Below are 24,143 nucleotides of genomic sequence, written 5' to 3'. Positions count from 1 at the left end.
TGAGGAGCCGGGGTGCCTTCTGTTCAGTCAAACAGGCGCCGAGTGGCGGCTGTGCGCTGAGTACAGAGTGAGACGGCGGCCTTTCCCGTTGGGAGCTGGTGGGCACGAGCTGTTCCTTTGTTCACGGCAGCCGTGTAGACGGCTGAAGACCAGGCCGCCTCCAGTCAGTTACCTGGACTGAAATACCAGGCCTGGGCTAAACCCGCTTTTAAGGTCTGGTTTATTCATTCTTTCGTTTACTCACTTTCACATTCACAGATTTCCATAAATATTTGCTGGCCGAGCACTGCTACAGCGGTGTCAGCCAAGCTGCAGTCAGTCCGTCGGCGTGGAGGACCACAGGGGCTGATGTTAGGGGAAGACCAGAGTTACGCTTGACGGAGACAGTGTTCTTCCTCCTCTGATACCACAGAATGTACACAGCCACCGGCAGCTGGGCTTCCATGTAGAACTGTTGACATTTTGTGGTTTAAACAAGAATGGAATATGTGAAATGTCAGCATTTCTTGGTGTAGCTTAAAGGAGACTAATGCTCTGGTAGTGGCGTAAACCATGGCTGGAGGAAGGCTGTTTGCTCTTTGCCTTCCTGTTTTCCATGACTGTCTCCTGTCTTTTTCTCTCCATCTCCCCCACTTCTTTCATCCCTCCCACCCCAGCCCCACTCTGCAGCTTCTCCCGTCCCTGTACAGCGACACTAATAGGTCAGTTGGAGAAACAGATGGTGGCACCTTGATGATGCCATTCTTCTGTGTGTGTTGGTGACTCGGTGCCATGGAGTAGGTCCTTCTTGCGTTGGCCTCTTGGCCTCCTGGTCGTGGCCCCCCGACACCTGCTGCATGCAGCCACCTTCCCTTGCTCACACCCATGACCTTGTCATCACTGATAACTTCCATTCTCTCTAATCAGAATCCTGGGCCATCTCACTCTTGGCCCACCATCTCCTCCCCCAGCAGGGCTGCTTTATGGCCATGTGACCTGGGCACTTACAGGCCTGATGCTCAGAAGGGCCCAGTGCTTGGGGGTTTAACGTTGTGGGATCACCTTCTGAATTTTAGCTTTGAATTTGTATTTCCTAAGTGAAGTCGCATGAGACAGTGGAGTTTGTGCTGGGCTTGAAGGCCTGACTCATCACTGTTCCTCCCCCTGCTGCCCTCCCACCTCCCCAGGATGGTCTCTCAGCCTCCTCACTCTCCTGGCCCCGCAGCTATCACTGACACCCTCCTTCCTCCAGGGGGCATAGGCATGGGGAAAGTTGGGTTTGTGGGCACACACCCTGTGGCATCTTGGGGTAGCAGGTGGTGGCAGAGTTCAGGCAATGATGCCACGGGGCTTTCTCCCTACCACCGGGCAGGTCCAAGCCTCTCCCTCCCTATCCAGGTACCTAGTGCAGAAGGAATTCAATGCCCATGGAGATCGTCCGCCCTCTGAGGTTGGGTGGTGGGCCCCTGGGATGGGGAGATGCCTGGCTCAACTTCCTCAACTCAGGTTGGGCATAGTGCCTGGGTCCTGTCCAGTAGCTGGTGCGCAGAGCCCTGAGTCTTGAGGCTCTCTGGGTCTGCATTTGCCTCCGGAATATCTTTGTGCCCCAGGGAGTGCAACATAAATCGTAAATAAGAAACATCAAAACAGATTAAGAGAGAAAGAAAGAAAAGACTTTATATTTTAGTACCTTTAGTGGCACTTTTTATGTGCTTTATGAACAAGAGACCTACATTTTTATTTTGCTGTGGGCCCTACAAATTACGTAGCTGGTCCTGCCCCTAGTAAATCAACTCCCCCAAATCTCAGGTTCCTCTGGGCCCATGGTTCTCTGATCTGTCCTCTTTCCCGTTGGCCCTCTCCCGCGTGGGCTTGCTTACCTCCTCACTCAGGCTGGGTCGCTGTCACCCAGCAAGTTGTAGATGCAGACATCCCTACAAATGCCTCTGGGGCCCAGTTTGTCCTTCCTTAGGACAAGTACAAGTTCTATAGCACTGCTTCTTGCTGGGTGTGGAGGATATGCTATTTTCCCCATTGCATATTTTTTAAAGAAAATGAGAGGTTAGCGTAACTTTCCAGAAGACACATCAAGTCACTCATTTGAGCTGCAGCCAGTTGTTGCAACGTGAGCCTCTGAAGCCAACTTCATGGTACACACAGGACCAGCCTGGAAGCCCCAGCTCCTTGAAGATGAGTGTGCAGGGTGCTGGCCAGATGCAGTGACTTCTGCAGATTCAGCAACAAAAATATTTTTGTAACAGGAGCACTTTCTGCTTTTCAAGGAAGAGAATGAAGGAGTTGACATGCCATATAAAGTTCAAAAAAAAAGTTGCCAGTTTTTCCTTTATTTTATTGCTTCATTTTATTGCCCTTCTCGCCAAGCTTCAGGGAATGAGGTTGCAATGAAGTGAGTGCTCAAAATCTGTTAGGCAAAACCCAGTCTGCCTGAAGCTGAAATATTGATGGGCTATTGCTTTTGGGTCCTTTCTAGATGATTATTGGTTAAGCCAGCATCTGGAGAATTCTAGAAATGCCCTCTTCTCTTACGACTGTAGGAGTTTGCAGGAGTCATCTGACCCCATTGGAGAGTTGTATGAAAGATGTATTAAGGACTTTGGTGCCTTTTGATAGTACCAACTTAACCATTGTCCACTAATAGGTTTTTTGGAAATCAACTTCTGGATTTCCAAAGATCTGGATTTTGGAGATCTTCTGGAAAGAGCTCTAAATTGTCAGAGGTGGGATGACCTTGGACATCACCAGGCTCAATTCTCTTATTTAACAAGTGGTAAAACCAAGACCCAGAGAAGTCAATCAAGTGGCTCAAGGGCATGGAGTGAGTTAATATAAAACCCAGACCTAACCCAGATGTCCTGCTGCCTGGGACAGCGTGCTCCCAGGATCTGTGGAGGCCGAGGTGGCATTGTTTGTGCATACGTGTGTGTGCGCGCACGCGCATTCTGTTGAAGTCTTCATTTCTGCACCACCCTTGGTTGATGCTGGACAATAATCTCAAAGCTGGCAATCAGCCTGTGGGTCTTAGCAGAGACCCAGCTTTTCTTCCCTGGGAGAAATCCAGCAGTTATCCCTAGTCCACCCAGAGCCTGCAGGGTGCTGCACAGGCCTGCCTCCCTGCCCTGTCCTGGCTTGCCTGAGGCTAATGCAGGCTCCGTCAAGGGAGAAGCAGTGCGGCCCAGCCCTCACCCTGAGGGCGCACAGAGGTGCTCCCTCTGGCCGGACTCTATTCTGACTAGTCTCCGCCTCCCCCATTGCCCTGCTGTGTGTTGTCTCTGCTCTTGTCTGCCTGGTGGAAAGGTCCTGCTCAGTGGGTGTCTGGGTAGTGGGCAGAGGGGATTGGGGGGAAGAACACCGGGATTGGAGGCTGGAGGATTGTAGTCCTGGTCCTGCCGCCACCTGGACCAGCTGTGGGAATGCTGGTTCCCTGGTGAGTGGACAGTGCCTGTCCCATGTCCCACAGAGGGGCTGGTTGTGAAGGCCAAGGGAATGACAGAGCAGGAGGCATGTAGGGCATACACACGATGGGGGAGTTTGTCTACACTGGCCAGGCTCTGTTTGGACCATGCACTGACCACCCTGGAAATTTTGTGACCATTGCTTTCTTTGGGGGCAGACTTCCCCTCGTGCCCGCCCCCATCTCCCAACCAAATCCTGCAGGGAAGAGCATAGGCTTATGAGAGTCCTCTGCAACCGTTGTAGGTGTTGAGATCGCTGCTCTAAATGAGCCATTTCCCCACAAGCTCCTGTAGACTCTCATGGCTGTCCTCCTCCCAGCTGGCAGAGCCCTGGGATTGTTTTCAGTCCACCTTGACCCACCCCATTCCTAACTCAGGCAAACCCTGAGGCGGCTAAGGTGGTCACAGGGGCCACGTTCCCCCCACCAGAGGGTGGCTGAGGATGGCCTTGTTCCTGGATGCTGGCTGATGACCTGCAAGGGGAAGATGCTGGGCTCCTCTGGGTGGTTTGCTCTTCTGACGGCACACGGGGGAGAAAAGACCCTTTTACTCCCACTGGGCATCACCCTGTCTTGAAGGGCCTGGACTGGTGGTAGCCGTTGTGTGATCGTGAGATCAGGCTAAAGGAACTAGACAGGAAGGAGCCTCTCGATGCCCTGGAGCCTTTGAAGTCATCAACCCTCGCACCACCCTGCCTTTGAACAGATGGATATTCACTCCATTTTGAGTTGGGTTTTCTGTTATTTGAAGAAAATAACTCTCTAATTGATACACCCAAGTCATTTTGGTGTTGATTTCTATTTAGCCCTAATGGCTAAGCTGCCCACGGTGATGGAGATTGGGGTTTTTGTCTCTTTTACTGCTGTGTGACTCTCCACCTATCAGACTGCAAGCCTGGAGGGTACAGGAGGACTTCATTGATCTTTGCGTTCGTTCGCTGTGCCTGGAGAGCAGGAGGTCCTTTCTAGATGGTGAGCACTGTCCACTCACCAGGGAACCAGCATTCCCACAGCTGAGCGACTGCTGGTTGAGCAGCTCTCTCTTCATGTCCACGGTGTTTCTTGGGAACAGAGCTACCCAGCCAGCTGGTTGTTACTTGCTTGTCATAATCTAAATGAATGGTAAGCGCCTTCTTTAATCATGCCATTACCAGCCTCTTCCAACTTTTAGCGTTATGTCTACCACACAATGAGTGTCCTGCCTGCAGCTGGTATTTAACCATTTAACACAGATATGGTAAGTCTGGAGTGCACACCCAGGACTTCTGACAGCCTCACCCAGGCTGTTTCCCATCACCTTGGGTGGCAGTGGGCTGACAACCCAGGGGTTAGAGGGATTCACCCCGTCCTAGAGTCGCCCTCATTGACTCTGTTGTGAGGATGCCATTCATTTAGCCTTAGGGAGTGAGTCACTTGCAGGCTGTGGGCGGGTGTGCGTTTCCACTTCGCCTCTCCTCCTTTCTGCTGGCTTCCCTCCTTCCTGTGAGCACGAAAGTGAACTCGAGCACTGGCAGTGCCTTGGACTCACCTTCTTCCAATGTCCTTGATCCCAGAAGGACTTGGGCTGAGCGTGCTGTGGGTTCTCCGACTCGGAGCCTCAGAGCCCTGCTTCTGTGCTACGAGCTCTCAGCCTCGCTACTGCTTTGGTGCCCGCACCGCCCTGCATGTTCATCCCGAATGGTTGGTGAATTGAACTTGAGGAACCATATGCCCGGTTCTGCCTCCTCGCCCCCTTGCCCTTCCCACCTGCCAGGTGGAGGATGGATGTCTGTGCCTTTACTTCATAGACGTGCTGCCAGGCTCCCACCAGATGGTGAGGTGTGGGAAGTGGCTGCTAGGAGAGGGACTGGCATCTCCAAGATGGCCTGTGGCTGGTGCTGCCTCTAAGGGAGACTCAGACAGAGCGTCTATGTCCAGGAGCCTTGAGACGGCTTTGATGTGGGTGGCGTGGAAACGGCCTGTGGGGAGAGCACAGGATTAAGCCAGGACCTGGTGTCTCCCATTTGTAGGTCAAGGCCCAAGCATGGCTTTGTGCTTCCAGCCGTATCTGCATTTCATCTCCCCCAAGCTCCCCTATGGAGCCTGTGTCTAGACAGCTATGGAATAAGATGCTAAATTACTGAGTAGAAAGCTGGCCAGCAGAGGTATAGTTGCCCTGAGCAGACAGACCCGAGGTGAGGATGGAGGCTGAGATGAGCCCTGCTTGGATTTGGAACAGATTGAAGAGCCTGATACTTGCGAGGCCAGCAGCACCTGTGGTGAGTAGGGGCCAAATAGCCCCCAAAACGCATCTGGAATTTGCGGAGAGCAGTAAATCTTGCCTGGCCCACCTCACTGCTCCGTATCACTGCCTTGCAAAGATTTCTGCCTACATTAGAATTCCAGGTTAACACACACTAGGAGTTGTTGGGAAGCCTGTTCTCTTCGCTCGCCAGGCTGCTCTTCATTAGGTGTGAGAAGCCACTCCATCTCTGCGCCTCAGTTTCCACACATCATAAAACGTGGGGCAACCTGCCCTGGCTCCCAAGGTGGTCATGAAAGTACTTGCCTTCTGAGAGGGGAAAGGTTCATCACTTCAGGCTTCCGGTCATAACTGCTCCCATCTGCTGTGTGCCCATTTACGCATTTCTGTCTTAAGATTGTCCGTCACAATCTGAGATGCTTGAGTGAATAGAAACTTAAACAAGGTGATACTTGGTGTTGCCCCCTGGTGCAGGTTTGACTACCTGGCCACATGGACCCAGATTTCCTCCTCTGACCTGTTCTTGGTTCTTGGGGAGACTCTGGGCTTGTAGCCCTGGTGTGCACGTGACCAAGCCCAAATGGTCCCCCTGGTGTGGGCGGCTTCACCATGCTGGAGGCCCCAGGAGGCCCGGGCCTCCCCAGTGAGTGTGGCTGGGTATTCGCCTCCCCTCGCAGGGTCTCTGCTCTGTCCTCACAGCTCTGCACCCTGAGGCATTTGCCTCCTTCCCTAGTCCTCCGGGCCTGAGCTCAGACTTGGGAAAGAAGAGCTCGGCAGGGTGTTGTCTTTAGGCCCCTTTACCTTCAGAACCTCCTGGTGCCTGGGAGCCTGGGCCCGGCCCCCCTCCCAGGGAGTGGAGGTGGGGGGGCAGGGATGGTAGTGGAGAGATGCTAATTAAGATCTCCACTGGGAGTCCTGCCACGTAACTTTCTCATGTGGTTCCCCGTTTGTGGCTGAGCTGATGTGGGCTGGGCCCACCTTTCTGTGTTTGAACTTGATCTCTTGCCTTAAAGTCGGTGAAAACCAACTGTTATCTTGGGCAGCAGGGAGGACCCCCCAGGAGCCTTTGCTGCTCTGTCCCCTTCCTGCCCCTCCAGCCCAACCCTGAAGGCTGTTCCCAGGCTCTGAAGGAGCAGCAGTGACCCCAGCTGCTGAGTGCATGTCACCAGCCCTGACTCCTGCTTGCCTCCCCACTGCGTCTGTTGGATGAAGTCATTCCTGGCAGGGGTGACTGGCTCAGGCCCAGGGTAAACAGGCTGTGCTGAGCTTGCTGGCGTGCCGCTGGATGCCCGTGAGCTCAGGGAGTGCTGGGCTGCAGATCTGCCTCCATCAGAGCAGCACCCTGCACTCGGGCCCAGGTGACCCCATGGGCAAAAGTCACTGTCAGGGCAGACTGCACCACCGGCCTCTCCTGCATGGAGAACCAGGTGACACAGATGAGCTTGTGGGCTGTTAGTTGGTAGGATTTCCTCCACTGGATTTTCATGGACCTGAATACTAATAACAATAATCAACACATCTGTTGCTTACATGTCCCACTTACATGATGCGTAACATGAGCTCGGTGCCATTCAAAGAGCTGTTTGGATCTTGTCACTTAATTCTCACAACTAACCAGTGAGATAGGCTTTTCTTCCCATTTTTCAGATGGAAACACTGAGGACCCGAGTGGCTGTAAGCTTAGGCCAGGATCTACTCAGGCAGCCCGGCCCAGGGTTTGTGCTCCTGCCCACAGTGCTGTAAGGGGCCTGCCAGCGTCTGCGAACCACGGGGCCTTCCTTCTCATCAGTGCAAACGTCAATTTTAGGCCTTGGATCCTTTTGCAACATTCCTTCTTCCTCCTCCTCCATGAACGTTCTGGCCCAGCATCTCCTGAGCTGCATCTCCCATATTTGGGGTGGGAGGGGTCTTTGTGGCACCGTACAGTGGATGAGACAGTCTGGCTTTGGGGTTACCACGTTTAAATCCCTGCTCTGTCTCTCACTCTTGTCACCAGATATTTGGAGCCACAGTTTCTTTATCTGTTCAATGGACTTTATCCACTTTGGTCCGTACCATCCCTGACAGGAAACACTGGTTTTCACCTGCCCCACCCTCCTGGCCCCCCTTTCTTCCTTTTTTGAGATGGACACACATGAGGACTCTTGACTGCACTTGGTTGGCATGAAGCCTGGGCTAGGTCTTCGCTCTCTGGGCATCTTCCACGTTGTTTGGCACAGCTGCTCCTTTTGACTAAGGGAACAAAACTGAAAGGAACTCAGCAGTTTGCCTGGGGGAGGAGAGAGGGGCGAGACCCATGCTTCCCCGACAGGAGCCCGGCCCTCTGCAGCCCTGCGGACTCGAGCTGGCTTTAATTCATTCCTTTCTAGTTGGAAGAGTGTTTGGGGCTCCTGGCTGTGCCCGGCCTTCGTGGGCACCATGCTTGTTGGGTCAGTTAGGTCCCTGGTGGGTGATGGGAGCATAGGTGGGTGATGGGGAACTTCTTCAGATAAGGAGGGAGCCCACCTCTTGGGCCTTGGCATCTGGGCACCCTGGGTGCCTTGTTGTCTTGGCTCCACCTCTGCCCCTCGGCAGAGCTGCCGTATACTCAGCGCAGACATCTGGCTGAGTCGGTGCAGTGCCGGCCCCCAGGGCTCCCGACTCTCCAGAACCTGGGTGGATGGTAAGTGGGGGCACATTCCCCCTTTCCCTTCTGCCCCAGGGTCTGTGGGCTCAGGATCCTTCTGGGGGGCTTTATTCTCTAAGAGCACCCCAGGCAGTCTTGCACCAAATCCAAAACGTGTCTCCCTCTGTCTCAGTCTCACGTTTTCAGACAAGTCTGTGCTAATAGCTTCAAGATGTGGACAGACACCAAGATGACCTCCAGAAACCCTCCCACACGTGCAGCTTCACGCTCATTGGTTACAGCGGGTGGGAGAGAAGCAGGGCCCTTGGTCTAGGGAGGGACGCTGGGCCTGACCTCAGTTTCCCTCAAGGCCTGGGGAATGGGAGTGACCTGCTAGTGCCTGGTGCCCATGACCCCTGTGCCTTTATCCAGTCTGTTCAGCTCACCACCTGCAGCAATGCCAACCTTGTGGTTGCAGGGAAAGCTGCCTGTCCTGCTGCTTGGCCGCTCCTCAGAGCTGCGGCCGGGGGAGTTCGTGGTCGCCATCGGAAGCCCGTTTTCCCTTCAAAACACAGTCACCACCGGGATCGTCAGCACCACCCAGCGTGGTGGCAAAGAGCTGGGGCTCCGGAACTCAGACATGGACTACATCCAGACAGACGCCATCATCAACGTGAGCCATGGCGGCCGCTCACCCGGGTCGGGGCAGGTTCTGAAAGTCAGGCTCAGGAACTTGGGAGGAATCAGTGTCCCAGGTGCTATCCAGGGAGTTCCCTTTGACCCCCTCAAGAGATGAGGTCAAGGGCTTGCCTGAGCACATTAGCAGTCCATGGGGACTTCAGATTTGCCAAGGTCTGCAGCCCAGGGGAGCTCCCCAGACCACCTGAGGGGAGTTATTTTGCAGCTCTGTGGCAGAAGGGACACCCTCTCAGGCACAGCCCTGTAGCCCCAGGAGGTGTAGGCTCTGCTTTGGGGCACAGTCTGAGCATTAGCACTCCGTGTCTAAGGAGGCCAGATCTTGCACCACAAAATCTCGTAAATGGATCTTTTTAAAATCACGTTTTTCCACTCAGCTGTCTCCCTATAGGATTGGTGTTTCTATAAAGCAATGTATTTTTTTCCTCCCTACATCTGCTTAATAAATAAGGAACAGTGAGGTTTGTGCACTCACTGCCTCTGATAGGTTTTATTCCCAAACTGGCTTGTGATCTGCATGAAGTAATGGAAATAGAGCACACGGCGTGGCTTTCCAGCCCCCGCAGCCGAGGGATCTGCTGTATAGATCTGAGATGCTGTGACTCTGGAGCAAGTGGGTGCCAACCTCCTGCCAAGAGAAGGAAGCTGGGTTGGGTGTTTTAGGGAATTCGTAGTTGGCCTCTGGGCTTTGGACAAAAGAAAAAGTTTCCATTTAAAGCATATCTAAAATGTTTCTGAAAATTGTTAAGGTTCTTATTTTTGAGCAAAATATTAAGTTGACAGACACAAAACTCAGGCAAGAACCTGTATCAGGAACCTGCAAGGCAGGGAAGTAGCTTGATAGGACTGTGTAGTGACACAAACTCATAACTTTTAAATTTTTGCTTAATTTCAGTATGGGAACTCAGGAGGACCGTTAGTAAACCTGGTAAGCTCTTCTCAAATGCATGTGCATGCTTTTTTTTTTTCTTTGCAGAACATGTACTTTCTAAAGCCCATTATCTAATTCTTTTAATGGGGACTCTGTGCTTATACTGTACCCTTGCAAGCGACCCTTCTCATCTTTCCTACACAGAGGAGGGTGTGTGGAGTTGAGGGTTGGGATGCCAGGACGCATGCCTGTGTTTCAAGGTTAGCAGTAAATGCAGTGGAATTCATGTCCATCCAGGAGTCCCTAAAGGAGCAATTCCAACCTGTCACAGAAAGGCATGTCCTTCAAATGCAGCCTCCAGGCTGCCCAGGGAGCTGGCCTGGCCCTCCCACAGCCTTGGTTCTGGGTGACCAGAAGCCCTCCCTCAAGGCCTGGCTGGAATAAGGACTTACCCCGCTCACAGAGATGTAACTGACGTCCATATTTAAATACAAAAGCATGAGAGGGGGAGCCCGAGAACCCGACTGTCAGCAAGCATGCAGCCCAGGGGTCAACCAGCTCACCTCTCATGTGCAGGGGATGAAATGGAGGCTAGCGTTAGCAAGGCCCAGGAGAACAGGGCCCGCTGCATAGTCCCTCGGAGTGGGGACTGAACTCCCAGTGCCGCAGCAAGTGGGCGAAGAGTGATTTATACTTTCTTGACAGTTTTCCCTTCTAAGGCCAGGCTGAACAAACCACTCGACAATAGTTTTGAGAATAATGGCTGAATGGCGGGAGGAACGTTTCCCGTTGAGTGGCGTTCACTGAACTGTGAATTTATCTTGACTGGAAGCATACCCTGTCGACTGGCTTCCTCTGTGATTTAAAGCCAGTCTGGGACAAGCAGCGGAAACGAGGGGTGTCTGTGTTCCCACTGCCCCCTGCAGCCCCGCTCCGGCTGCTGTCTGAGATGGGACTGCATTTCCCTAGAGATGAAGCATGCGGGTCTTAAAGCTCCCAGATGTCAGCAGAGGAGTCTTAATATCGTTGGAAATGGGAGAAGCGGGAGGGTGTAGACAGCCGCCTAACGGACTCAGAGGTTCTGGAAACATTCCTGGGAAAGGAGTGCATACATGTACATCTTAAAGCTCCCTGTCATGTGTTCCATTGCGGAGCAGGACCTTACTCAGCCCAAGCGATGATGGTCCCCCTAGGCTCGAGCCCCTCCCTCCAGCTCCCCCACCCACTCATTTCAGATGAAGCACAAACACGTCTTTCATGCACATTCTCCATTTCCTTTTGATGCGTGTGAATCCTTAGGTAAGCCTTCATGGATTCAGTCATTCATTTCCATCTTGCTTTTCAGGACGGTGAAGTGATTGGCATTAATACCTTGAAAGTGACAGCGGGAATCTCCTTTGCAATCCCATCTGATAAGATTAAAAAGTTCCTAACTGAGTCCCATGACCGACAAGCCAAAGGTAAGGCAGGGCCCAGGCTGCTGAGGCCAGGAGATTCAGGCCCGGGGCCTGGCTGCTCCTGTGCGACTTGGGGCCAGAGAAAAACACCACACCTGAAGATCAGCAAAGCCTCTCCTATCAAGGAGGGAAACGGAACGCATGTTAGTAGGCCCCTGATAGGAGGTTACAGATGTTTGACCATTTTTTGACCTGTGTTGGTGAACATTTCATACAGTTTAATCTAAAATATTCCAGGCACACCCCCTAGGTGATTTCTGTGCATCATTTCACTTTATTAAATTCCTTTACCCTATCAGGCGGGAATTACTAATCCCATTTTACTGATGAGAAAATTGAGATTCAGGGAGATCATTCATTTTACAAATGCTTATTCACCCATCTGTTTGGGGGCAGGTTCCATCCTCAACAGCATCCCTTGTAGGTGTGATGTTTATAGTCTCCTTGAGGTGGGTAAGGATGACAGTAAACAAAGAGATAACATTTCAGGAAACAGCAGGTGCTTCCCAGGACATGAAGCAAGAGTGCTGGGCTAGGGGTCAAGGGGAGGGGCAGCTAGTGGGGGCAGTAGGACCAGGAAATGTCTCCCAGGGCAAGGCCTGAAGGAGAAGGAGCCAGCAGGCAGGGGTGTGGGAGTGGAGAGCAGAGAGGCGGGTGGATTCAAGGCCTCCGCTCTGGTCACAGGTGGGAGCCCAGGACCCTGGACCAGGCCCTGGGGCTGGAGTGCAGAGAACATGCCGAGTTACACATGGGTGTGGAAGGAGGCGAGTCAGGGTCCCAGCAGGCCATGGTGAGGGGCCTGGGTTGCATTTCAGCTGCACTGGGAACAGGGGAGTCCACGATCTTTGAAAGGACCCTCAGAGTGGGGAGGAGGCTCTGCTGGAGGGGTGGGGCAAAGGGGTCACATTCTGGATTCCTGGGGGGATAGAAACCTCATTGGGTGTCAGGATGAGGCAGGGAGGAATCAAGGACCATTCCTAGATTTTTGGCCATTAACCAAAATGACAGGCCTTCCTCCTGGTCTCATGGCGCATAGGGGTCCAAACCAGGATTTGAAACACAACTTCAGCATATCTCCTATGACCCTGACTTTACATTGAAATGGGGACTTGAACCTCGTGACTTCTGGTGTCCCCGGCACTGCTGTCAACTGCCTGACCTTCCGTTGCCCTTTTGCTGTCATACCAGGCAAAGCCATCACCAAGAAGAAGTACATCGGCATTCGGATGATGTCGCTCACATCCAGGTGGGTAAGCGGGACGTCTGTGTCTAAGTTTTACATTTAAATAAACCTGAACTTCAGAAAGCTGGCACCGCCACCCCAAAAAGAAACCTTACGCTGCGTTAAGACATCTCAGTTTCTGGTTAAAATTAAGTAACATTAGGAGAGAGAGGAGGGGCCGTTAGCCCTGGCTTCCTCTTGTTTTATCCTCCATTTTTTTTGTGTTCTGAGCAGGTCTTCCTTCTAGAAGATTCTTCCTGCCTCTTTGATGGCAGGCCTGAACCGTAGGGCGGGTCAGTCACTCTCCCTCCTGCCTTCCTTTCAGCCCCTCTCCTGTTGGAACCCACAGTGGGGGAGTGCCCCGAGCACCGCCCTCAGCCCCGGGGCGCCTGCCTTTCCAGGCTCTGCAGGGCATGGGCTGTGGCCCCTGGAATGCCGGGTGGGCCGGCCTGACCCGTGGGCGTGTTTTCCCCGGAGCTCATGGAAGTTGTGCCATGTGGCTGCCAGGCTCATAACATAGTGGTGTTTGGCTTGATGAAAAAGTCTGGGTAATCACAAGTCCTGGTAACTAAGAGCATGGTTGAAGCTGTTGTACGTGAAGTAGGCAACGAGCAGGGCACATCAATACAGGTATTTACACTTTAATTAGTATAATTAATTAACTATTAATTAATGGTGAATGCATTACTACAGTTTCGATACACCTTAGGAATGGTGGTATGTTTCCTAGCACTCAGAATATGGGCTGATTTGCCGAGACTAAAATGTACACCAGTTATTTGCCTGGGAACTGGGGGAGACGGAGGTGTGGGGAGAGAACACAGGCCCTGAGGTCTGGCCTCCTGGGTTCTCATCCCAGCTCTGCTACTTCCTGGCTTGGACCTTGGGAAGGACGTGACCTCTGAGTGCCTCAGTTTCCTCCTCTCCAGGATGAGGATAGCAGGGCAGGCATTTTGATGTGTGGTGAGGACTGAGCGTCTTAAAGGCTGTCAAGGCTTGGATCAGTGGCTGGTGGCAATGGTCACTGGTCACAGTGACACTAGCCACTATGAGTCCTGTGCTTGCTGTGCACCAGGCACAGGGCCAGGTGCTGGACTTAGATGATCTCATAGAATCTTCACAAGAACCCATGTCACAGAGTATCGTCATTGCCCCCCTATTCTCTAGGTGACAAAACTAGGCTCGGAGAGGGTAAGCAACTGCCCACAGTCACATTTGAAAAAGTAGCAGAGCCGGGGCTCCAAACCAGGCCGATGGCTCTACTGGAATGGCTCCTTAAGCTACTAGAACTACTATTAAATAATAAGCAAAGTTAATACTTATAATGACATAGCACTTCCCTGCCTGTCAGCCAACAAATCTTTGACTCTAGTGGGCGGGCCATTTAAAGGGAATCAAAACTCCTGGAGGAATTTAAAGTTAGAATCAGGGACAGGAGGAGAAGCTGGTTGGGTCTCAGCAGAGGACGTCCCCGGTTATGTAAGGTTAACACAAGTATATTTTCTCCTGAGCAGCAAAGCCAAAGAGCTGAAGGACCGCCACCGAGACTTCCCAGATGTGCTTTCAGGAGCGTATATCATTGAAGTGATTCCTGACACCCCAGCAGAAGCGTGAGTTAGGAGGACTTGCCCTTTGCCTGATGTCCCGGGGGTTCCTGGGTGCAGTGGAGTGGGGGGCATGCTCTTTTCACATGGGCTTAGGTGATTGTGAGGATCCCTGACAAAAGGTCCATCCTACTGGTCCAGACTCCCCACCTGGGTCAGCTCCAGACTCATGAACAAAAGGATCTTTCCTGTCTTCCAAAGACCTCACTTCATGAGGGGTCATCCAGATGGAAGAACAATGTCAGACTTGTTATGGGTCTCGTAAGACCTTGGGCAGTGGTCCTATCCTGGATTTTGGGATGCATCTCACCCCAAAGCCTTCTCTAATTATGCCTGTTATCAGTCAGGCCTGTTACCTGTCCACCCCTCTAGAAAAATAACCTAGGTGACAGCAAAGTAATGTGAAAAGAAGTAGCTTAACCAATAGTCGGGGTTTGATTCCTGCATTGACATAATGTCCAGAGAGAAGTGCTAGACCAGGGCTGGCACACTGTTCCGTGGACCCAGATCTGGCCTGCTACCTGCTGTAACACAACCCAGAGACTAAGAATAGAATTTTCATTTTTAAATGGTTGAAAAAAATGTGAAATAATAGCATTTTATGGCCAAATTATATGAAATTCAAATTTCAGCATACATAAATAAAGCTTTCCTGGAGCACAGCTATGCCCAGTAGATTACCTATTATTGTCTAGAGTGGTTTTTGGACCAGAACGGTAGAGTTGAGTTGTTGTAACAGAGACCACATGGCTTGTGAAGCCTGAAATATTTCCTATCTGGCTCTTCACAAAAAAAGTTTGCTGACCCCTGTGCTAGACCATTAGCAATTTGATGCACACATGGGAGCTAAAGTTATAGCAACAATAACAAAAGGAAATGTCTCATCAGAGACCCAGTCTGCCCTTCCCTTAGGAACTTCTCTCTGAGTTGTGACATCCATTACAAGCAAGCTGTCCAAGGTCATCATAACATGGTAAATAGTGTATGGTGCTGTCTTGCATCCTTTGAGGTCAGTCTGTCCTAAGATCATACATTTCTGCATGATCTGGTAGGTATTTCTTGTAGGCATTTCTGCAATGGACTCGATTGCAGATTTGGCCTAAAAATTTCAAAAGGAAATAAATGCCATCCGTCGCTGGTTTAAACTGTTTTCATCTTAGTTGAAAGCCCAATCTGCTCTGGGTTTTTAGGTTCTAAATTGTGCCTCTCTCAATACACAGTGATCACCTTTCATGGCAGTTAGCCAGAGGAACGGAACCGTTACCATGGTGTTTCTCTTTGTGTTGCAGTGGTGGGCTCAAGGAAAATGATGTCATAATCAGCATCAATGGACAGTCGGTGGTCTCTGCCAATGACGTCAGTGACGTCATTAAAAAGGAAAGCACCCTGAACATGGTTATCCGCAGGGGCAATGAGGACATTATGATCACGGTGATTCCTGAAGAAATTGACCCGTAGGCAGAGGCATGAGCTGGCCTTCATGTTTCCCTCAAAGACTCTCCAGTGGACGAAGCACGGTGACTCTGGGCTGGTGGCAAAGGACACCCGAAACTCAACCACCAGGTTGCTTGTTGAACAGAAACACCCTGGCCAACAGAATCCCTCTTGATAGTGTGCAGACCAAACAAATGTAATGTTGTAGATCTGCAGACGGAAGCTTGCCCTTCTGTATCCTATGTATGCAGCGCGTGCTTTTTCTTGCCAGCTTGGACTGTTCCTGCTTAGACAGTCAACACTTGTCTCCTCCCTTAACCAAGTTGTCATCTTAGTCCAACTAAGGCAGTTGATGTAAAGCATAGGTCAGAGGAAGGCCCCGTGGGAGCCAGTGTGGTGCCAGGTGTGTTTATGCCTCCCTCCAAGTCTGGGCCCAGAGGAGGCTGATGGTGGAGACCACAGGCAGGCGAACGCTGGCTTCCAAAATGGCCCAAATTGCCTCTTTTAAGAATCTCCTCAGAACAGGGAGCACAGTGACTTTGAGTCTGAGCTATTAAAATACTTCTTCATACTTAGCTTTCGGGCACGCTTCTTGTCCTTTCCTGGGAACAGTCTCTTGAAATGATTATGTCAATGGGCCCCTCATTAAACCACATCGTCCACGAAGGGTTGAGCCCGAAGTCCTACCAGTTATCTCAAAATCATCCTGTGGAGTTTACCAGTGTTATTAACAACTGTGCTTGGCCACTCAGCTTAATAAAATAGGATTTGGGGAGAGTTGCATTTGCATCTGGAGCTTTTCAAACTGAAAAGAGTCTGTTGATCCCATACGTCATGCAGTCAGTCAGCAAAGACTTTCTGGGCCTCTGCTGTGTGCTGGGTGTGGTGCTAAGTGTAGAGGGGTCAGTGCAAAGCAGGGTGGACCCGGGCTGTCCATTTCCAGAACTTCAGTTGAGAAACCATGTCTCTTTCTGAAAGGGAGACAATTCAGGAAACCAGGACATGACCCAAGACCTACCCTGTCCCAAGTCCCCAGAAAGCACAGGCTGAAGCTGACTCCAATCATCCTGGGCTCTGAAAAATCTAGGCCTTATGTCTTGGGGGGTTTAGATCAAGGCTTCCCTCGACATATCCCTTAATAGGTGCAGCCTTAAGCAGCTGTAGGCACTTCTGTCTCCATGAAAGCTTCCCAGAGTTGGGGAGGCTGGACCCAAGCAAACTGTTGCAAAATTTTAGATTGGAAGTTAGCATAGGACTGAGTCCCCATTGGAGGCACATATCAGGGAGGAGGCTGTTCACACCAAGAGCAGAGGGTAAAAGGCTTTCTGATCGTCAGCACTCAAAAGGGGGACCTTGGACAGGATGGAGGTCAGTTCTCTAGACTGAGAGCTTAATCCTCCTTCATCCAATAGATCTCTAGTGTCCAATTCATAACTGAAGAGACTGTGGAAGTTTTAAATGTAGCAGTGATCCAATTGAGCAGGGCCCTTATCAGTAGTGACACCAGGTAGCTGAGTGGCATGTGGTCCTTTCCAACCCTGGCACATCCCTTTGTTTTCTGCTTAGGTGGCCTTGGGGAGTCAGGAAGGAGCCAGTCAGTCCTTTCACTCCTGGGGTAGGTTTTGCATTCCTTCCTTCTCCATGACAGGGGATGACCCAGAGAATGGCGTGTGGCTCCAGGGGTTCTCCTCAGAGGTTTTGCCTGCGGGCCTGCTCATCCGGGTGGTCCCTGGGTGGGGGTGCTCCCACAGGTGGGAAGGATGTGCTGGGTGGCAGTGAGGTTGGAGCAGCCCGGGCCCGAGCCCATCTGTCTTCAACTTGTCAGCCACTCGAGAATCACAGATGTTTCTGCTGGAAGGAATCGGCCTGGAGACAGGCAGACTGAATCCTCCGTAAACACTAAGCAGCATCCTGAAGGTCCACAGGACTTCTGGGTGGGGCTGGAGTTTTGTCTGCATTTGTGGTCACATACAAGGCCACATGAATGGCAGTTTGGCACCTGTGGGTACATTACAGGCAGACCTTGTTTATTACGCTGTGCTTTTTTGCACTTCGCAGATACTGTGTTTTTTACAAGCTGAAGGTCTGCGGCGCCCCTGCACTGAGTGAGTCTAGGTACTTGCAGTTGCTCACTTTCTGTCTCTGTGTCACATTTTGGTAATTCACTATTTCAAACTTTTTCATTATTGTGTTTGTCACAATGATCTATAATCAGCAGCTATGACTCACTGAAAGCTCAGATAATGGTTAGCAGTTTTTAGCAGTAAAGTATTTTTAACTTAAGGTATGTACCTGTTTTTAGACATAATGCCATCATACACCAAGTAGACTGGTGGAAAAATAACTTTCACAGGCACTGCAGAACCAAAAATTCATTGGACTTGCTTTCTTGCAGCAGCTGCTTTATCACAGTGGTCTGGGCCCAGACCGCAGTGTTTCTGAGGTACGCCAGTATCTCAGGATAGTTGTTTCTTCTTCTTGTTTTGGGCTGTAATGGAGTTTTTTGCAATATGAATTAGCTTTCAAGCCTGGGAGGCAGGGTTGAGTTGAAAGAGCATGGCTTTTGGAGCTAAATGGATGGGTTCAAATCTACCACCTATTTCTTCCTGGCTGTGTGACCTTTGAGCAAATTACTTAGCCACTCTGTGCTGTTTCCCCATCTATAATGTAGGGGTAAAAATAGTACCCACTTCCTATGACTGTTGTGGAGATTAAATGAGTTAATACACAGCACATGGGAAGCACTATATTAATGACATAAATGTTAATGTCTTTGAGCCTCAGTTTCCACCTCAGTAAAATGGGGAATAATGATAATATCAGCCTTGTGCTGGAGTTGTGGAGGTTAACCAAGATGACAGCATGCCACTGGATAAATACAGCTGCTACTGTTGTCATTACTAGCCTGCCATTGTTTTAGTCTTTAATGAATTACAATAGCTAACATTTGTTGGGTGCTTGCTGCATGTCAGATAATGCTAAGAGTTTTACATTTATTAGCTGATTCAATTCTCACATCAGCCCTGAGGTGGATGCTATATCTATTCCCTCTGACAGGTGAAGAAATTGATGCTTTGAAATTAAGCATCTTTCTCAAGTCACAGCGCTAATAAGTGGGGAGGTGGGGAGCTGTGACTTAAACCCAGGAGTTCTGAGCCCCTGGCCTGTGCCACCAGCCCATTTTTGCCTCCTCAGGACCAAGACTCCTGGTCCCTCCATCTCTGTGCCAGTCCCTCCATCTCCATTTCTAGAAGGCAGTCACGGGGGCCTTTGGACTCAGTGCCCTACACAGCTTGTGGTTCCTCCTGACCCTTTCGCACCCCTCCACGGTCCCATCATGCCTCTGGCTGGTGGGTCAGCTATGGCTCCCTTCTGCATCACGGACTCCCTTCTGCTTGCCCAGGCCTCTTCCACCTTGGGTCCCCAGCTGCAGTCCTCTCCTTACAGCTTTTGTGGAACTTTGAGTGACACCAGCACATTTGCATCATTTAACTGGTCACCTTCCAGCTTCTTTAGATGCAGGGCCAGGAGAGAGGGCCTAGGGCGAAGGGGTCTCCTCCCTGTACCTTCTGGGCCCCACTAAGAGGGCACTGTGCTGGCAGCTCCGTACAGGGTCCTACTCTTTGCTGGCTCCATTTCTCCATCTGCAGATTAGGAAGAATGCTCATGTCTGGTGGGGGTGGTGAAGAGCAGCACATAATCTTATGAGAACTTGCACGGTGCTTGTCTCTGCCTGGTTAACACCTCAGACAGCCCCAGCCTTGGACAGGGGCATCTTCATCAGCTGGCAAGGGTGCCAGCCTCTCCGAACTTGTTCAGAAGGAGGCATGTGATTGGTTGAACGGGCCAGTCCAGATTCAAGGTTACTTTGCAAGCTGCCTTCTCTGAAGGTGCTTATAGGTGAGGTTGGAGGTCTGATAGCACCAGAGTGGCTTCGTGTCAGGATGGTAAATAGGTCTGTACGGTGCCCTGTCAGTGCCACTCAGTGGTAGGGGCTGCCTGAAGCCTTGGGCAAGACTCAGTGCAAAAGCGTTCTAAAGGGAAGTGGTGTGGGGGTCACCCTCAGCTCTTCTGATGTGGCTGACGCTGCAGGCTGCAGGGCCCCTCACCTCTGGGTCAGCTCCATCTTCCCCCGTCCACCAGTCCTGGGTGCAGGTCTCCTGCGCTCCACGGCCCCACCCACAGTGCCCCCCAAAGCCAGCTCCACGGCCATCTGCACACGGCACACCCCCCCAGCTCTCCTGCGGGGACTGCAGAGTCCTGAAGACCTGTGGCTAGCATTGGCTCATGAGATGTGACTGCCTCCTGGACCCGAGAGGACCATCAGGATGCTCCTTAGAGAGCCATCCCCTGGCTTGAACCCATGCTGTTGGTTCCATTTCAGAAAGCTCCCACCCCACCCTCAGCCACAGTTCACAGTCGGGAATCTGCCTGCCAAGCTTGCGGCTGGTCCTTGGGTTCAATAATGCCTGTGTTTGGAAGCACCTCCCAGCGGGCCCTGGTCTTTGCAGGAGGCTGGGCCTGGCTCTGTGGGAGCCAAATGAGCTGCGACCATCGCATCCTGCTGGGGCCCTGCTGGGCCCACTGCTGCCCCTGCAGGCTCCTACCCGGGGCGACAGTGGCCTTCTGCTGCTTCCATCAAAATGCGGGTGGAGTTCACAGGTTTTCCTGTCATTAGGCATTTGTTTTATTTAGCGCTTGAAAAAAACCATTGCCTCAGTGTGGTGCCTGCCAAGAATTAGCAAAGATCAAATGAAATAAATACTAACAAGTGTATTTTTAGTTAAAAAAAGAAAAAGTGCCTCAGACTCTTTACAGAAACAGTTCCTATGGACAGTGTCTCACTGGGTCAGGTGAGCTGTGCATATGCTGCCTGATCCTTTGACCCTACTTCCCCTCCTCGTCTCCCCCCAGGGTCACCACCAGCCACCACAAGAATGTGCTGCACGTACATGATTTCACAGTTGCCTAACGAGCAGATAGTATTAGAATCTCTGTTTTACAATGAGGCCATTGAGACACAGAGCAGTTAAGTAACCAGCCTGAAGTCACACAGCAAGGAGGAAGGCAGAACTGATGCACTGGAACTCAGGTGTCTGGCTCCGGAGTCTACCTCTTATTTTATCCACTTTGGCTGAGGACGCCCAGTGGCATTTGTAACCGAAGACCCATGCTTCCACTTTGGTATAATTTCCCACTGGCTTGTCTCTGAAGCAGTGAAGAGAAGTTGGCCAGACACAGGCTCAGTGGCTGCCTTGTGAGATGATGACTCTGCAAGACTGGAAATACACTGGTTCACGGGCATTGCCCATGAAAGGTCACAAGTGCTGTGGGCAGTAAGTGAGCCTGTGGGACCCCATCTCCTGCGATTCACAGATGCCTGGGTTCTGCAAACTCCAGCTGGTGTCCCTGTCTTTGTGCCTTTTCCACTGCGCTCTCCTCCAATGAGCCGTTAGATCTGGAACGCAAAGTCTGAAACTATACCCACGGCAAGAATGTGCTTTGTGGTCAGAGGCCCTGCACTGATACCGAACATGACAAACACATCCTAGAAACCTCAAGGAAGACAAGACTAGTAAATCATGTAGGTAGGATGCAAACACCCTCAGAAGTCCCAACAATCAAAAATCCTCAACTTTTTAAGCTATTTCCTGCCTTATTGGATTTGTCTTTTCCCTCATAAAATAATTGCACTGAGATTTAATGTCAGAAATTGAAAAAAGGCAGAGTTGATATGAAGGACTGTGAGGCGCTTCTTGTGTTACGGCAGGTGGGTCACAGTGAACAGAGGCTTCAAGAGAATGTTCTCTTGAGACACGGCAGCTGAGTTAGGGGCTTGTCAAAGCAGTTTCTACTTTTAATCTTGGTCATGCCCCTGCTTCCGTGACCTTTATCCAGCACTGTGCTAAGGCTTTATAGCCACCAACCCAGTGAATTCTGATGGAGCCTTAGTCACCCATACTGCCCCTCCTTTTAGAGGAGGAAGCTGGAGCTCAGAGAGGCGGCTTTCCCTGTTCAACGACACACAGTGACCAAAGTCAGAGCAGATGATGGAGGCCAGGCTGTCTGCATCCAGAATCTGTGTGCTGCTTCACACTGGGGGTGCCGCACGGCATCCTTCAGGTGGTTCAGCAAAGTCTTGTCCTGGCAGGCTTAGGGGTCTGGAGCCCCAAGCCCAGTCCCTAGCCTGGACTGGGTGGAGAAAGGGATAAACACTCACTGGCCACATTTTTCTCATCAGTAAAAATTACTTAAAAGTGTGTTAAACTGAAAATTCACAGGGTAAAAACACTTCAAAGCATCTGGAAAGAAAATTTATGTCCACACAGGAACCTACACACAGATGTTTCTAGCAGCTTTCTTCATGATTGCCAATACTTGGAAGCAGCCGAAGTGTCCTTCAGTAGGTGAGTGGATAAACTGTGATGCATCCAGACAATGGAGTATAATCCAGGGCTACAAATGAGCTGTCAAGCCATGAAAAGACAGGGAGAACTTCACATGCTTATTACGAAGGGAAAGAACCAGTTTGTAAAGGCTGCACAGTGTATGATTCCAGCAATGTGGCCTTCTGGAAAAGGCAAAACTGCGGAGACAGTAAAAAAAAAAAAAGCAAAACAGTGGCTGCCAGGAGTTAGGGAGGAGAAAGGGATGAATAGGTGGAACCGGAGGATTTTTAGGGCACTGTTCTGTGTGATACTGTGTGGTGGACACGCTGCGCTGGTCTAAACCCGTAGAGCCTATACCATCAAGAGGGAACTCGAATGTAAACTACGGACTCCAGGCGATAACGATGCGTCAGTGCAGGCTCATAGCTGTAATGGATGTACCTCTCTCGTGGGGGCTGTGGATAATGGGGGAGCCAGTGGGTTGGGGGAAAGGGTGGTATGGGGACAAGGTACTTTCTGCTCAGTTTTGCTGTGAACCCTAAAACTGCTCTAAAAAATAAAGTCTATTAATTAAAATTAAAAAACAAACTTCTGAACAACATGAGGCTCATAATCAAGCCCTGGAGCCAAAGCAAATACCTGTCTGACTCAGAAAAAAAACATTTCAGATTCAGCAGCTCCTGAATGTCCCCCCCACTCCAGCCTCCCTTCTCCCAGACTGCAGATCTGACAGCTGTTTCGGACAAAGGTAAGAGGAACACGTGCTTTAGAGAAAAATTTCCGAAAGGAAGGGACTCTCCCAGCAGCAGGTTCATGCATGCAGGGCGGACCAGGTTTAATATGGGAATAAAAAGGAAAAACCCAGTTGCCGCTGCTCAGAGAGTGGCAGCTGAGCCCCTCATGACTCTCACAGGGCTCCAAGCCCTGCTCCTCAAAACCTGCCCCACCAGGGTGCTGAGCCCTCCTTTCTGGACAATGGAAACACATTTTCTGATGGAGGAACATCTGTTCTTGATTAACGAGACCTGGGAGCGCTGTGCCTCCGGCTGGCGTCCCCAGGTGGACCACCCTGGGTGCAGACCCTCATCCTGAGGCAGTGGCCTGTCCTTGTGACAAAATTCCTCAGAGCCCAAACAGGATCGAGGAGGCTTTTGATGATGACCAGAGCTGCCTCCGCTCCATAAAGCCGCCATCACCTCCCTCTGGAACACCCGGGGGCCCACCTGCCCAGGTGCACCTCCATAACTCTCATGTGGTGTCCCCACCCACCAAGCCTGCTTAGCTACTAGACCTGGGGTCACTTGGTCCCTGCTGACACAGGCCCCCTCCTCCCATTTATTTATCTGTGAAGATGGAATATTGTATCTGATCCCCAGGACACTGAAACTGTTACTGGGCTAGGAGAGAAGGAAAGGTCCCAATCAGCGTGAGGCTGGGATGGTGGCGTGCGCGTGTCCACTAGGGGGTGAACTGACCTTGTGAAACTCCAGCGCGGTGTTGGGACCTGGATGTGAAAGGGAAGGTGGGCTGGAGAAAGCCACCAAGAGGACACCCCGTGAGCCTGCGGGCAGCAGTGGGCAGCAGTTCAGGCCTGGGAGCGTGGCTCTGAGCCCCTGGCCTCTCCCTGTCCCCTCTGGGCTCCGGCCGCGGCAGCCCCTCCTTACGTGTACACACCAACCTTGTTTGCTTGTTTGTTGCTCGCTTCTCCCTAAAATATAAGTGCTGTGAGGGATCTTACTCGGGGACTCCAGCGTGCACAGAAACAGGCGGCCCAAGGAGGTATGAGGACCGAGGGGAGTCTGCGGCTCTCTCTGCAGTGTCCCGCCTGCTCTATGTGGAGCTGTGCTGCCTCTGGCTTCTGCACTTGAATTCTGGGACTATTTTAGATGCTAAGGGGCAGGGGAGACCCCTGAGGACTTGGAGCACCTCTTTGATCTGTAATTTGGGTGGCCTGTTTGCTCTCCTGCTGTATTTATCTTCTTTAGTCACAGTTCTCTTTCCTTGCTAAGCATTTCTCCTATTTTTGAAGATGAGCAGGACTGAGTCTCTCCGGTGGCACTGGGCTGTGATCTGGTTTAAACCACTGTGTATTTGTTCCTGGGGGCACACCTGGTCTGAGGCTCCCCTCCACCATGGATTCTGGATCCCACAGACTACTGCCTGGCACAGCTG

General features: G+C 51.3%; 1 protein-coding gene across 1 annotated transcript in view; it reads left to right on the top strand.

Moving 5' to 3' along the window:
- Nucleotides 1-16,157, top strand: part of HTRA1 (HtrA serine peptidase 1) — a 44,542-nt gene extending 28,385 nt beyond the window's left edge. Inside the window, exons 4-9 of the mRNA XM_017659965.3 lie at nucleotides 8,777-8,971; nucleotides 9,890-9,922; nucleotides 11,211-11,325; nucleotides 12,511-12,568; nucleotides 14,059-14,154; nucleotides 15,438-16,157. Of these exons, the coding sequence (XP_017515454.2) occupies nucleotides 8,777-8,971; nucleotides 9,890-9,922; nucleotides 11,211-11,325; nucleotides 12,511-12,568; nucleotides 14,059-14,154; nucleotides 15,438-15,606 (666 nt within the window). The 3' untranslated portion in view covers nucleotides 15,607-16,157. The remainder of the gene's footprint in view (nucleotides 1-8,776; nucleotides 8,972-9,889; nucleotides 9,923-11,210; nucleotides 11,326-12,510; nucleotides 12,569-14,058; nucleotides 14,155-15,437) is intronic.
- Nucleotides 16,158-24,143: the final 7,986 nt, after the last annotated feature.

This window comes from Manis javanica, chromosome 7 (assembly GCF_040802235.1).
Source record: "Manis javanica isolate MJ-LG chromosome 7, MJ_LKY, whole genome shotgun sequence".
NCBI classification, from domain to species: Eukaryota; Metazoa; Chordata; class Mammalia; order Pholidota; family Manidae; genus Manis; species Manis javanica.
Note: the sequence above shows the minus strand (reverse complement) of the source record. Positions and strands in the feature narration are given on the sequence as shown.